Below are 16,063 nucleotides of genomic sequence, written 5' to 3' on the forward strand. Positions count from 1 at the left end.
GCACCTGCCAGATCCTGAGGACACCTGCAAGGAGCAGGCGGAGGATGTGTGGCTTTGCATGGTGTGCAGTTATGTTCCTAGCTGGGCAGCATTTACTCAGGGAAGAGAAGGGTGTGGAGGCTATGGCTGAGACTGGTGCTCTGTGGAGTCCCTGGCTGGGATACTTGGGAACAAAGGGGAGGCGCAGGTCCAGTGTTCATCGCTATGACTTCAGCCCATCCTGCTCCCTTCAGGTTTCCTATGGTGGCCTGGATGTACTAGCAAGGATGATTTGGGGACCTGTATGTGTGGCCCTGTAGTTTGAGATGCCGCATATGAGGCATGGCCAGGTCCACACATGTACCACTCTGCATGCAAGGTCAGCTCAGTTCTGCCTGCTAAACTTCTGTGCCTGCCTCAGTTTCTCCAGCCCTTACTTTTTGCTACTGCACTCTCCAAACACATCTGTGGTACCATGCTGTACTCATGAGGGACGGAGGCTTGCTAGGACAGTCAAGAATGCTGGTGGCAGGTGCTAGACTCCAAATGTGGTGGGGCAAGAGGATGCACAAGGACAATGTCCTCATGGGGTCCAAGAATATCATGCTACAGAGCTGTGGGACTGACCAAAGTGACCACAGGGCAGTGAGAGTGACAGGCTGCAGCCTGCCCTCCTGGACCTACAGCATCCTCTGTGACCCCGGGGTGTCCTGTTCCTTGGCAACAGGAGGCTTGAAGTTTGGCAGGCAGGCATTTCCTAGGACATAGGACCTATGGCCTCTTGATCCCTGGTTCAGGTAAGTCCTTCCCATCTGGGCTGGTTCATAAGTACTGGTCCACACAGAAGGTGTCCACAGGCCATGAATTGTAGCCATAGACAAATATGCTCACAGTCAACTGGGTTTACCAACTAGTGTTCCTTCTAGAAACATCAGCCATCTGAAGTGCTGCTGCCCAGGCCTGCGCACACTTCCCACGCTGGGTTCAGTGTCTGATATGTCTGACCTGACCACTCAGCAGGGGTTCACGCATCTCAACACTCAGTTCTCATAGATTCTTCATTATCTTCAAAGCTTAAATATAGGTTGAAACACGAGTTGTGGTGAAGACCCCTGCATCTGCCTACCACGTAAGCAGCAGGAAGGGGCTGCCGCGCCACTGTTGCCTGCCCGCCTGCCAGATAATGCTCTGCTCCTTACTTGCGCTGCAAGCCCCAAGAGTGTTACTGTGGGGCATCTTAAATGTTTCCCCAAAGGCTCAGGTAGTGGAAGGCCTGGCTTCCAGATGGTGCTGTGGGTAAGTGTGGGTACTGGTCAGAGATGGGGTCTAGTGGGAGGAGTTTAGACCCCAGGGGGTGTGCCTTGAAGGGGATATGGGAACCCTGACCCCTCCCTCTGCATCTCTGCTTCATGTCCACTCCGAGAGTACAGCTACGATCCGCACACATGCCCCGCCCGATGCCTCAGAAACTCTGAACCACATGAATCTCCCTGCTTTTTGGATTTCCCAGGCATGCTTCTGGCTAATTCTGCTCACCACCTCACCTGCTGCTGTGTCCAGTCGATTGAACCACAGGGTGGGAACTTAGTCTCTTCTCAGCATCTAGCAGGAGGCTCAGGTGACATCTCGGCTTCTGGGGTTACTGTGTGCAGTGTGAACCCTCTCTGCTGATACATTATCATTCCCAGTTTTCGCTTGCTTTGCGAGTTCTCCCCTAGCTTCCCAGAAGTGAAGTCTACTGATGTTTATACTTCACCCCTCCCTCAGACAAACTTCAACCTATAAATCATATTCCGCAAGCTTGGGGGTGACTGTGTCTGTCAAATCTGGACATTTTCATTAAGTTGAAAATTGTTTTACCTACTTTAGAAGTAGACCATCTGACTCTTGTTTTGTGAAACAAAGCCTTGTTATGCAGATCACACCATTCCCAAATTTACAATAATCCTGCCTCAGCCTCCTAAGTGTTGGAATTATAGGTGTGTCTCAACTACGTCTACTTGATTCTGGCTATTTGGGCTCTGATTGACCCAGCACCTATTGTGGTGTTTTGTTTTTTGTTTTTTTTTTTTTTTTTTTGCAGTGGCTGGGTGCATAGCTTCACAATGCTTGATGGGCTGATAGCATCACTTTATCTATCCTTTCATATCTGCCACTACTGACGGTGGTAAAGATGCCAATCACAGAGGTGGGGAGCTGCTTTAGTGGGCACTAGCACTTGCTTTGCAAGCATGAACTTAGTTCAAGTCCCTAACACTCACATAAAAATCAAGGTGTGGTTGTTTGCACCTGCAACTCAGTGCTGGTGAGACAGATAAAAGGATCGCTGGGGAACCTGGCTACCAGACTCAGGGATTTGGTCTTAAAGGGGTAAGTCAGGGAGTGACAGAGAGGGCCACCTAATATCCCCCTCTTGTTTCCACATGCGCATATGTGAGAACACCTACATATACATGTACACACACCACACACACCTTATGCATATACACAGGAAAATCTAAAAAACCTAAATGCTGAGGAAGACAACTGGTCTACCAAGCCCAGAATATTCTGTTATTTATCTACTTAACAGAATTTCCATCAAGGGTTCTCTTTGTCCTGAGTGACAGCGTGTATATGCAGTTTCCCATGATGGTGGTGTCATGGACACCTGGCTTCATGATACCTCCTGTTGGCACACTGTAGTTGCCCCATCACTTTGCTTCTGGTCCACTGTGTCTCTGTCCAGGGCGTAGTTGGTTTGCTTTTGGCCCAGCTGGGTCACCTGTCTTTTGAATAAGGCTTCTAGTACATATATGGGAGCTACCTTCATATGTAGCACCCCAGGCCTGTCTTTGCAGGGATGGAAATACAGACATGTTTGAATGCTGCACAGGAGGACGGTCCCTAGGCTTCCCTCAGAGGTGGAGCAGCACCTGGTCTTTCTCCTACAGTCTCTTTGCAGGGCTCTGAGCATCACAGGAAGGAACCAGTGGGTGTTTAGACAATCAGAGCTCTGTGGGATCTACAGGCTTCACAAGTGCTACAAGAAAAAGCATGGTGGTTCCTGGGCTGAAATGTTAAGAGGTCTTGAAAAGTCTATTCACTCACCTGACCACCTAGCCACCCAGCATTCACACACCTAACCATCTACACCCATCTGTTAACTACACACCTATTTACCTGTCTGCTTACTCATTTATTCACCTACTGGACTGGCCATGCATCCATCCATCCACCCACCCACTGATTCATCAAATCATCCATCCATCCACTGATCGACCCATTGATCCACCCATCTACCTACTCACTCACTAATCTATCTATCTATCTATCTATCTATCTATCTATCTATCTATCTATCTATCATCTATCCATCCATCCATCCATCCACCCATCCACCCACCCATCTATCCACCCACCCATCAGTCCGTTCATCCATCTGTCCACCCATCTAGGTGCCTACCCATGCCTCTGGCCTTCTGACTACTGCTCCCTCATTCTTCCCTGTGTTTGCCCACCACGCCTGCCTCCCTGACTTTCCTGTCTCACTGTTCTGCACTCTGCCTCCACTCATCCGTTCCTCTGTCCTAATGCTGCTTTCTCCTTGGCATGGATGGATCTTTTCTGTCTTGGCTCAGCTCCACCTCTCCACAGGAACACAATGCCACACCTCAAGGTGGCTCTTTTCCCAACATCTGTCCTGCCGGTTTCCCTGCATACATGTTTTTATGTATAATGAGCAAGGCATATCTACCATGTCATATGTGTACTGGAGGAACCTGGGAAGGTTTCCTGCTTTGGAGTGTCCAGTGGGGATGAAGGGTGAGACCGAGACCAGGACCCTTCAACAATCCAGAGGCCCTTTCTTTATGGCAGAGAAGGAGGCCTGCAGAAGACACAGAAGCCCTGTGAGGGCTGCATAGTGCGCACCAGCAGGCAAGCCTGTCCATGAGAATCTCTGGAGCCAAGAAAGCTCTAGGATTTAAAACTACACCCAACAAGGTTGTCTCAGAAGCCAGCAGGAACACAATGCTGCCCCTCAAGGTGGCTTGTTTCCCCTGAAACTTGACAAGCTCCCTTGTAGGACTGAGCTAGGTCAGGCAATGATCCTTTATTAAGCAGTTTTCTTCAGGCCTCCTGAGTCACTGTGTGCCAGGCGTGTGACCAGGGCTTCCTCCCATCCTTGTCTCGTGTGACCCAACAGCGGCATCCTGAGGGGCAGATGCTGTTCACTTCAAGGATGAGAAACCACACTGGCTTCCCACAGCTTCTAACTAGGACCTGGTGCATCTCAACTTCTCAAGTCTTAAAGCCTGACTCCTTCTCCTGTTCCGTATTCACCACTGTGGGAAGGTCTGCTCTGCATCAAAGCAGCTGAACCGCAGAGGTTCGTGGTCTTGTGAGGCTTTCTGTAACTCTTGACAAGCATGCTGTTAGCTTCCTGTGTGTTCCTTTCTACCCAGCATACAGGTGGAGTGAGTGACCAGCACTCAGTCTACACCCTGACCTGTGGCCTTGGCTCATAGCCTTCTGGCACTTTCTTTCTTTTTTTTTTTAATTTTTAATATTTTTTTATTACGTATTTTCCTCAATTCTGGCACTTTCTTAATTCACACTGTATCAATGAGGGCATGAGGGCATCACGAAGTCAGGTCAGATAAGCTGGTAGGACAAGCTGGTCTGGGCTCCCTCTTAGAGCAGGGAGGAAACCTGCCTGTGAACTGTCAGCAAACAGTGACACCGTGTGGAGAATGGAAGAAACAGCTTTTCTGGTTGCAGTTTTGTCTGTCAGGGGAATATGCTCACAGGTTGCTAAGAACAAAGGCGCTCAAGTCAAAGGCAGCTAGGATGGACAGCTGAGCAGCTTTATTTGCTCACAGGGAGGAGCGAGGTGGAGGGCCTGCACACACTCACGGCCTGTTAAGGCTCTCCCCAGGGCTCCTCTCACAGCTTGTGCTTCCTTCCCCAAGGATGTCAGGGTCTCAGTGCCCACGTCTGAGGGGAGGTCAAGCTGAAGAGCACAGGCATATACAAAGTACTAGTGCAAAGGAGACTCCCACGGCCTGCTCCCGAGCGTGAAGAGCCAAGGCCAAGAGGTTCACTGTGTGACAGGCACACACTGTACAGTGCAGAGCTGCACGCATAACTCCTGGGGCTAACTCTAAGGCCAGAATTCCTCTAAAGAGCTCCCATGAGCCCTCAGTGCAGCCTTCGACAGAGGCTCTGCCATCACAGGCTCAGACGAGTGCCGGGTATAAGCACACGGATGAGGACTCCTACTCAGGAAGCAAAGCATTGTGGTTGGTGCTGTGGCAGCACAGGACAGCTGAGTTCTACGTAAACAGTTCTGAGTATGGTTTTACAGATATAAAATGCATCAGCTAACAGCAGTGCCTTGAGGAATGGTTTACATTCATAGCTGCAACGGAATTAGGACAGCAGTGTCACCGCTTGGCCACCTGGGCTTGTTTGTGTGGTGTCCGCTGAAAAGCAAAACTGCATCTGAAGAGGACGAGTTACCCACTGTCTCCTGAGGTGCAATGGCATGTGCAGGCACGACCCCTGCAGTCTGATCAGGAATGGCTTTCTGCAGTACACCACCACAGAAATTACACTTCTGGTGCTCAGGAGGGAAGCCTGCCCAGCTGTGCTGAGGCTGTCACTTCCTCTCAGTAGCTGTTCACGCAGTGCAATGCTGGGTGAGCTCAGCCCTCAGCCCACCAGCAGTGCCAGTCCCTCATGCTGCCCAGCGCATGAGTCTCTACCTGGCCTCATGGCCTCATGCCCCACTCAGGAGGACAGCTTGGAGTAGCTGGGAGGGGACAGCTTTCTCTTCAAGTACTTGAGCACGTAGAGTGGGAGGCAGCTGACCACAGTGATGGCTGACACTTTCCACAAGAAGGTCACGGTTGTGATGAAGGCAACATCTGTCAGGAGGAGGCAGAAGAGAATGAGAGCCAACTACAGGAGCTCCCAGCCCCTAAGATCGTAGCCACAGCCCAGACTGAGCCCCCTCAGGATCCCCAGAGCCATTGGCTCCAGCATGGCTGTGTGACTGACACAGGTCTGCCCATGACCTCAGCAGTCCAAAGTGTGCTTCTCTCACAGTGAGCACACGCGGCACTGGGAAGGACTTGCACAGGACCAACAGGCAGACAGTACCTGCGGTATGGTTTACAGAACACTCCCTTGCTGCTCAGAGGACGCAGGCTCACTTTCTGTTAACTAGGCCATGGATGCACTCATGTGCAAGCCAAGCCCTATGCAAGCTGAGGAGCTTACAAAGTGCAGAGACCCAGGCTGCTGTGAGCAGCTGTGCTGAGAGAGCTCCTGCTTCCACAGGCACTCTCTCATATCAGGGACTGGAGCCCAGGCTGTCTTAGGGAAGGACAGCAGGCTAGACCCCAGACTTCCCTCACCTAGCTAGATAGCACCCAGGAGCACACTGTGTAGGGAGGTGGCTCAGGGTAGGCTCATGAGGCTTCACTGAGATGACAAGTACCAAGTTAGAGGAAGATCGGTTTATATTTAAATTTTTAAAGAAATAGGTTAGCATGCTTATCAATGCTATTTTGCTAAATTTCTATACTCTGGAAGGGAATATTAACTTTACCTACCTAAGAAAGCGCCAAAAGACACTCTGCCTATACCTGTGCCAAGAGAAAACATGAACAAGGCAGATGAAGAACAGATTAAAAGAGGCTCAGACATGTTAAGTGGTTAGTTAGCTACTGATTAGAGAAATGCATTAAAAAGCAGTAGAATGTTATGTTAGCACGGGATGCACTTGTAGTTGGGGGTTTAACCCTTTAACAACTCTGTCACTGTAACTTGGACGCAAACACCCAGACACATCCCCTGGATTTGCGCTAGTGTCTGAGAGTGCCCACTTTAGAACTCTGCTTCACCTGAGCGGCTTCAGGGCTTTTTTTTTTTTTTTTTTTTTTTTTTTTTTTTTTTGATTTTATTTATTATATGTAAGTACACTTTAGCTGTCTTCAGACATTCCAGAAGAGGGCGCCAGATCTCGTTATGGATGGTTGTGAGCCACCATGTGGTTGCTGGGATTTGAACTCCGGACCTTCGGAAGAGCAGTCGGGTGCTCTTACCCACTGAGCCATCTCACCAGCCCAGCTTCAGGGCTTCTAATGCCTGCCCCCATGCATGAGACCTGTTCTGTGCAGTCTGGCCTGGCGGGGAAGACAGCATCAGCTGCAATCTGCAGAGGAGAGCATGGGGACAGAGGCGACAGTCCTGCCTCGGGTCCTGAGACAGGTGTAAGCCCCACTTAGAGAGCGCATGCCTGCCGCCTGCCTGGATGACAGCAGTGAGCTATAGAATGGTCATTTGCTCCCCAGCCCTAGTGTCTGACTCACTGTGGACAGTGAGAGACACAAGGGTAATGGTGAGGTTCTCATTTGAAGCCCTTCCTTCCATGCCACATATGTCATGCTCCCTTTAATGTACAGCTAACTCTTTCCACTTCCCATCTGCATCACTCCTGCCTGGGCTAAAGAGTGATGGCCTGTAGCAACTCAACTCACTCACTGTGGCTTTGATCCAGGACCTGGAGTGGCTTTGTATTCATCAAGTGTGCAAACTTCACACTCATCACCCAAAGTCACAGTGTCCCCATGTGACATGCAGGGTCCACAGGAATGTGACTAGCTTGTATGGACAACTGCTCAAGATGAGAACTGTTGCTGCTGTCATGGGTGTGAGGAACACAAGAGGAACATGTAAAGGTTTCTCCTTTCTGAAGCCTGAGACCTTTCTTTTTAGACCAAGAAGGACACTGCGGGGCTTTCAGGCAGCTAGAAGAATGTACACCACGGGTGCACTGACCATGGCCACATTCTCTGCTCTGAAGTCCAGGAAGCTGGGACTTTCTGTCCTCTGGGAGCCCAGTGAGGCCCCACACTCTTCAATACTCAGACGAGCACACCATGCTCTCTTCAGCCATGCTGACCAGGTTGATCTGACCTGTCTGGGGAAGCAGAGAGCCAGAACCCAGCAGTGCAGTGCAGTGCAGTGCGTTAACAGTATGGAGAGGAGTGTAGGCCTCAGAGGAGGACGCCTGAGGAACCCCAGCATATTTCACTTAGGATCTTTTTTCTTAGGAAAACTGAGCTCAGGGAAGCACTGTAGTCCCAAGGCCTCCTGGCAAGTCACTGTGAGCTGGGCTGGGGAAGCATAAGGAATGAACTGGGAGAAACAAGCACTAGACTCCATCTTAAGGAGGTGCTGGTGAAGACATCCTCTTTACATGGTGAGAAGCCTAACTAAGGCTGCCATCGGGAGCCTGGCTGGGCTGCTCTGTCTGATGCAATGCAGACAGCAGAAGGAAGTAGGACACATGTGGCTCACGGCCTTGATGCAGTCAGTGTCTTCCACCATGAACACAAACAGTGCAACTCTTGTAGGAACACGAGTGAAGCAAGCATAAGCAAGGTGACGGAAGTCTCCATTTTATAAACCACTACCAAATCTTTATCTTTCCATAAAAACAGCCTGTGTGGTAAAGCTTTCTGTTATGGCATTTGTCCTAAAGAAGGTGCTGAGGAAATGACAACCCAGGGCTAAGGATCACTTGCAGATAATGAATCGAGGCTCCAAGCACTTACCAAAATACTCATTTAGAAAAGCAAGTGAGGCGACATAGCAGCCCAGGCTGAGGAACTCTGCCACAACCATCAGCCAGTGCCACGTCCTGATAGTCAGGGCCACCATGAGCAGCTCGGTCAGGATCAGCGCTGTGAAGGAGATGGCCACAACATGGACAAACTCGTCCTCGAAGAGCAGCAGTGCCCCGTACATGAGAATGCCTCCTGAAGGAGAGAGTAGCTTTCCTCAGGGCAGCTTCCTTGCTGGCCTGGGAACTGCATTATCATGTGACCTAGCTAGAAAAGGGAGCAAGGAACAGCTGGCTCAAACACATGCAGCAGGGGCCAGAGCACAGACAGTCTTCACAGGGATGGACAGTCCAATCAAAACACTGAACTACGGCATTCGCAGGGACTCACAGATTTTAAAGATCTACAGGAAGCAACTTCCCCTTTGGCTGAGTTCACAGTAAGTCTTGCATGAGCTCTCTGATCAGCCAGGCAGTTATGCTAGGATTGATAAGCTGTCCCTCACTAGAACCCTAGTAGAGGGCAGCAGCTTCCCATTACACATGGCTCCAGGCCTCGCCATCAGCACTCCGAGGAAACCATTGTGCAACACAAGGTGAGAAGTGCTTATCACAGTGTTCTGACTAGCTGACATACAGCAGTTCAAAAGTGCCTGTCTGGGCTGGGGAATGCACCTGAGTAGGTAGAGATCGGCATCACACAAGCTGGGCACAGGGACACACACCTGGAACCCCAGCACTTGGAAGGAGGAAATCAAACCCACCTTGGGCTATAGGAGACCCCATCTCTAAAACTCAACCCCCCCAAACCAACCCAAAAGCTCCTCCCAGAATATCAATCCATAATCCACATGTTGGAATACCAATCTATAAAATAGACATAGGACAATACTTACTGTTAGAGACATTTTTAAGCTGCTGATATTTAATTTTCAGGTGAAAGTACAAAACAGTATTGCTAAGACAACACAGACAATCCCCAAGTTGTTGGGGACTTTTAGTGATGAACGTACGTGAATGGGAAGATGTGTGTGACAGGACAGGTCTGGTAAAATCAGGCCCATCTTACCTTGGTAAATACTGATCAAAACCCAGATGAGGAAGGTCTTGAAGGAAAGGGATCTTCCCTAGGGGAACAATAGAAGTCTGTCAGGAGAGCAGGGTGGCATGCCCGACTGTGTTCCTAAGGAGCAGGGGTTGGGCAGCTCCTCGTGGAGCCTGGGCCTACCTACCCGCTGTCCTGACCTGACTGACACAGGTATACACCTCAGGTGATGCTGTCCCCTGCAGTAGCTGCCTTGGTGGGTATCATGGGTGTGTACTGAATGCTGGTGGTTGGTCAGGGTCTCAGATGCCCTTTCATCTCATGTGTGGAATTCCAACAGCCGTGCCCTAGGATTCTTAGTAACAAAGAAACTGGTGCCTACAGAAAAACACTTAATTGACCTAGGACATAAAGACTGTGATAAAATGTTTTTTCCTCTACTTTGTTACGTTTTGAAAATAAATATTTATTTCTCAGTTTCCTCTGGACCTCATTCCCCCAAGTAAAAATGGTGATGGTACTTCAGTTATGACTTGTCCCAGCTGGAGTAAAATTTTCTTATTTGTTAATCACTTCAGGAAAGTCTGCCACATTAGTAAACCCAGCAGGCAGATGCAATGGACTTCCATGTACTCTGCTTCACCATTGGAACTAAAACAAGAGATGCTGCTTATGCACTCATCGCCAGGGGCTCGACCCTGCTTCTCTCTGTGCTGGGCCCTGTCAGGTGATAATTGCTGGGAAAATGTGTCAAGGCAGGGTGGTTGTGAGCCTCTCACTGACGGAGCTCTGCACGAATCGGTCAAGAATGGGGGAGCCTGTGGGCCCTCCCTCAGTTTCTGCTCCTACTTGCCCACCTCCCTTGTGGCCTACTGTGATGTTAGTGAACCAGAGTCCACAGTTCTATGTCTAATGCATCCCTTTCCTCAGCTCCACTCCCCTGGAGAGTTTCTTGCAGCAAATGTGGGCATATGTGCCCACAAGGAACTGCTGACTGCTGTGGGGTCCCAGAAGACACATCAGGTATGCAAGGCAACAGTAGCACACCAACGCCTAGATCCCACTGAACTGGCATAGGTTGAGGACTTTTAACGATGAACGATGATGAATGGGAAGATGTTGTTATAGGACTGAAGAGACAGCTCAGCAGTGGAAGGAACTTAGTGCCCTTCCAACATAAGGCAGTGCACAGCCACCTACAGTCCCAGTTCTAGGGGATGCAAACATACTGTGGCCTCTATAGGTACCTGCACACATGTGGGACATATATATGCATGCAGGTACATGTGCAAACTACAATTCAAGTTGTACTTTAACTATAAACAATAGTTACATCTTTATTAAATGTTTTCCTTAGTTATAAGTGTCCATCATTGAAGATGTGGACTGAGCCCAAATCCTTACTATATGAGCATAAGGAGACTTCGACTATACTGAAATTTATTAAAGTTAATACTGATTTTTAAAAAGCAAAGAAAAACCTCTTTAAGCTGGGGGTGGTATGGGGGACAGAGGGTGGGTGGGGGTGTTGGAGATATGGGGGTAGTGTCTACAGAGTGAGTTCCAGGACAGCTAGGGCTACACAGAGAGATATCTATCTCAAAAAACCAACTAATCAACCAACCAACCAACCAACCAACCAACCAGAGAACTGCAGCAGGTTTGGCACCTACTTTTCAAGAGCATTTCTCTGTCAGACAGTAGCATGTTTACTCTTTGGCCATAAAACTCATCTGTAATTAAGTATGTGACTAATTTTACTTCAGGAATCTAAAGGAAATTTAACTTTAATGTTTTGTGTAAGTAAAGAGGTTTACTTGATTGCCAGCTTTCCTCAGCTGCATTGAGACAGAGATGATCAGTTCAGATGCTGGAATCGAATTAATTGGGGCATTTGTGCCACTTGTCTTGTGAAAGCTGCAAACATCAGGGCATGGATGATAAGTTCTGACTCTACGCAGGCTACAGATGAATAGGCCCTGCATAATATCTGGGGTAAGCACCATCAGTAAGTACTCTGAGGACACATGTGCATGCCTCGTGTTCCTTGGTGTAGATGCTTACAAATGGACCTGTTGAGAGATCTCTGTGGTAAAAATATATTAGCCACAGAAGCAATCCATTTAGCTGATTATAAAACTGTTTTTCCTGATACAGAATGTCTGCTCCTTTCAATGACAGGCAGGCTCGTTCACTTGCTCATGTCTCTGTTCATGTCATGTGATGAGCACAGAGCTCAGGAGAGACACCTGGCGACGTCCTTGCCCAGCATACACCTCGTTTTATTCTTGCATGCCTCAGTTTCCTCTTTTATAAAATACAGAGAATGGCATGTACCTCAATAAGCCGTACAATGTGACACACAGAAACTCAGAATGATAGCATATTCAATGGGTGTTACCATTGATGTATCTCCAATTGAACATTTGAATGTAGATGAATAAAAAACAAAATAAAGAATTTTGCAAAAGGTTTTATCAACCTCAAGATGAATAAAAAAATCATTAATATGAAAGCACAAACTATCACTGGGTGTAGAATGCATGTGTAGCTCACAGTGACATGTGATTATTACACACAAGTGGACTGGAGCCATGCTGTGGTTACGTGCAAGTGTGCATACTGTTGTGCATACATGAGCAGATCTGTCCTCTGGGTGCCAGCAGAGGACATTTTTGGCTTCTCAGAAATTCCAGGACTCCCTCTCTCATTACAGTATTCTTTCAGCCCACCTTACTTTGTTTCCTACGAAAGGCACAACAAAAGATTTCTTTACTCTCATATTCCCAAGGTTGAAATGGAAAGGCAGGGTGCAGGGTGGGAGAGATGACAAGTGTAGTACAGATATATTGTAGAGTCAATTATAAAATGACAGAAAGTAGAATAGAAACTCACAAAAAGTGAATCGTAATTTGTTTGAAGTCACAGAAATACCTGTGAAAGTAGCTGGTCCCTTTGTCACTGTTCCAGACTGTGAAATCTGATAGGTGGCTTACTGCCCTCAGCCAATCTGCATCTGTGCCAGAGTCAGGGCTGACACACACAATGCTCCCAGGGTGCTGTGATAGCAGAGCATAATTGCCTCACTCACCAGCCTGGCCAGGCACTGCTACACTCACCGACACTCAGCAACAGTTGGTACTAAAGACTGAGCAGGGTACCATCTCAGCCATCCTAGCTGGATGCCACTAGTTTTCCATTTATGAACCTGGGAAAAAGTAGGACCTCTTGCTATCAAAGACATTCCATATACTGGTCTCAACTGCCATTTGGCCAGCATTCCAGGATTTATCTTCAAGAACCTTAAGTCTCCTCAAAAGCACTAGCCAAGTGTAGGAGGAAGTTTCTTCACAAGTAAAACAAAGCCACATCAAGACCTTGTTTTCTCTTGTCCTTTCCTTTCCTTCCTTCGCTTTCTTTCTCTTTCTGAGATTCCTGCTGTGAAGCGCTGGCTGGGCCAGTACCTACTGCATAGCACAGGCTGTCCTTAAACTCATGGCAATCCTCCTATCCAAGCCTCCTGACTCTTAGGATCATACGAATTGTCATTACGTCTGGCCTTGACTTGAAATGGTGAGGACACTAGCAGGGGACATTTGTACTTAAGAGTTTCGGGTCAGGAGGATGTGGTAGCCAATGTCTGTCACTAGTCACATGGACTAAGACAGGCTCACTGAGGTTGTATCTACTGGGGTTCCATTGTTAAACTGCTTGTTTCTAACCAACCAAACATCTTGGGAATATACTTTCAGTCAAAGAAATATCCTATGTAGTTGTCTTCACCTATTTTATTAGGTACCCCTGGGCTACTCATAGCAGTTCCTGGTGTTCCTTCAGGCACAGAAATTCTCCCTTAAGGAGAAGTCCTCCTTTTCCTATCAGTGTAGACCCAGGAAGACTGTTACACATTTAGCTTTTCCTGGGAGGGAGGGAGCTCTTTCTGGTTGAGTCACATGCTAGGTCAATGTCACCATCAACGGCTCTGCAGCAATTATTTACATTCTGGTATCACTTGGTGCTTCAGGTCAGCCTCCATTTTCTGTGACTGACCTGGAATTGACTTCTCCTTCATTGCTCAGCTCCTCTGGTTGGAGAACACTGTAGCCCCAGATGTGCTCATGGCCACTGGTTTCAGGTCATTATCACGGGCTGACTTGGGATGGGTGTGTCTCTTTGTGAAGTCACACTCATGGCAATATGCACTTCATGCCCTCAACAAAACCAGGAGCCCAAACTGACACCTGACTACCAGCTCAGTCCTTACCTCCTGGTGTCCCATCACTAAGAAGCTGCTCTCACTAGCCACACGTTTGTACATGTTCACTGTACACTCAGGACACAAAAGATTTCCCCATAAGAAATAAATGTACAGTCCTTGCCAGCCTTTCTGCAGACTAGAGGTGATCACACACCATCTCCAGTGTGAGCTGATGACAATCTATCTGTTTTTTTTTAATTAGGTATTTTCCTCATTTACATTTCCAATACTATCCAAAAAGTCCTCAATACACTCCCACCCCACTCCCCACCCACCCACTCCCCCTTTTTGGCCCTGGGGTTCCCCTGTACTGGGGCATATAAAGTTTGCAAGTCCAATGGGCCTCTCTTTCCAGTGATGGCCGACTAGGCCATCTTTTGATACATATGCAGCTAGAGTCAAGAGCTCTGGGGTACTGGTTAGTTCATAATGTTGTTCCACCTATAGGGTTGCAGATCCCTTTAGCTCCTTGGGTACTTTCTCTAGCTCCTCCATTGGGGGCCCTGTGATCCATCCAATAGCTGACTGTGAGCATCCACTTCTGTGTTTGCTAGGCCCCGGCCTAATCTATCTGTTTTAATCTGGATCCTATCGTTCCAGTGTCCATTCTGCAGTGCACAGGTCTGAAGTTCTGACATGCATAGTCAGGTACCCGCCACACAGTGGCAGATAAAAAACACCTTGAGATTCCCTCACCCTATAGTTTAAGTTTTAAGTTTTGTCAACCACTGACCTGTTCTTGACCTCTGGTTCTGTACTTTTCAGATACTGGAGGAATAGAATCAAAGTAATTTTGGTGTTGAGTTTGGCTTAGCAAAACACAGTTCGGATTCATCTGTGATTCCTATCATATGAATGATCTGTTTTTCTTCTTGCTTCCACACAACATCCCACTGCATATCTGTGTCATCACTACTGCTTGTGGTCACCAGGATGCTTTATCCATTTTCTGGTCCAAGTACAGCTGGCTGCTTCTAGCTCTTGGCAACTCTAACAGAGCTACCACAAACTTCTGCTGGTCCATGGCCTCACCAACTGTGGGACTTAAGAGCACTGAAAACTCGAATTTCTTTTCATTCTTTTTAAAGTCTATTTTAAAATTAAAATTTAATTATATCATTTCCCACTTTCTTCCTTCCAACCCTTACCATTCTTCTATTCAAATTGATAGCCTCTCTCTCTCTCTCTCTCTCTCTCTCTCTCTCTCTGTGTGTGTATGTGTGTGTATGCATTGTGTATAAATATATAAATACAGATTGCTGAGTCTACTTGGCACTGCTTCTGTGTGTATGCCTTCAGAGCTGAACGTTTTGTATTGGATAACCAATTGGAAGGCTCATCCTTGGCAGAGACCAATTCTCCCCAGTCCATCATTAGCTGTCTATGGTTTTACTGTAGGGGTGGGAGCCCATCACTGTCACTGTTCATACTGTCGAGGTGTCACGAGTGTAGCTTCCTTGTCTTTTCTAAGAAGACAATCTCACAACAGACTTCTTTGTGTTCTTGCTCTTAAAACCTTTCCATTCTCTTCGGAGATGTTCCCTGAGCCTGAGGTGCAGGGGTAGTGCCGTAGATAGATCTGCTGAGGCTGGCCTCTCCAGGATCAGCTCATCTTTGCATTTGAACAGTTTGCGTGTTCTACAGTGCTCTCGACTTGCTGCTAAGAGAAGCTTCTTAGATGCAGGGTGAGAGCTACACTTGTCTGTGGAGCACAGGTTTTAGAATGCAGTTAGGACTCGTGCTAGTCTAGTAAAGGGCGGCCGGCAGCAAGATCTCCTCTAATGTTCATGACCTCACTAGCTCTGCGTAGTTACTGTAGCCATTCTTAAGTGCTGTGTAATGTTAGCTCATTGGTCTAAATTTGTAACATAGACAGAAAATAATGGTGGGCATTTTTCACAGGCTTCCTTGACATCTGTACATCAATTGTGGTTATTAGTTTAGAACTTTTGTTTACTCTTTAAACTGGTTTTTCTTGATGACTTTTAAGAATTCTTTATGTGTTATGAATACAAATCCTTAGTCAAGAGTGTAACTTGCAAATATTTTCTCCCAGTCTATGGTATGGTTTTATCTGTTCATTTTCCAAACTGCATAATTCATAAAGCAAAACTTTAAAATTATAATGAAGACCATTTTATTTTGTTCTTTATGGGTCATGGTTGGG

The 16,063-nt window shown here is 47.6% G+C and overlaps 1 protein-coding gene across 5 annotated transcripts in view; it reads right to left on the reverse strand.

Annotated features, from left to right (window-relative positions):
- Positions 1 to 4,805: 4,805 nt before the first annotated feature.
- Atp9b (ATPase phospholipid transporting 9B (putative)) overlaps positions 4,806 to 16,063 on the reverse strand; it is a 188,450-nt gene continuing 177,192 nt past the window's right edge. For 2 of the 5 annotated variants that reach the window (XM_029472074.1, XM_029472076.1), the window contains 4 exons: positions 9,663 to 9,720; positions 8,586 to 8,789; positions 6,579 to 6,611; positions 4,806 to 5,888 (listed from right to left, as the gene is read on the reverse strand). In XM_029472074.1, coding sequence (XP_029327934.1) covers positions 5,752 to 5,888; positions 6,579 to 6,611; positions 8,586 to 8,789; positions 9,663 to 9,720 — 432 coding nt within the window. In that variant the 3' untranslated portion in view covers positions 4,806 to 5,751. The remainder of the gene's footprint in view (positions 5,889 to 6,578; positions 6,612 to 8,585; positions 8,790 to 9,662; positions 9,721 to 16,063) is intronic. The other 3 variants (XM_029472075.1, XM_021150340.1, XM_021150339.2) reach the window with 2 other exon arrangements.

Source organism: Mus caroli, chromosome 18 (genome assembly GCF_900094665.2).
Source record: "Mus caroli chromosome 18, CAROLI_EIJ_v1.1, whole genome shotgun sequence".
Classification (NCBI taxonomy): Eukaryota; Metazoa; Chordata; class Mammalia; order Rodentia; family Muridae; genus Mus; species Mus caroli.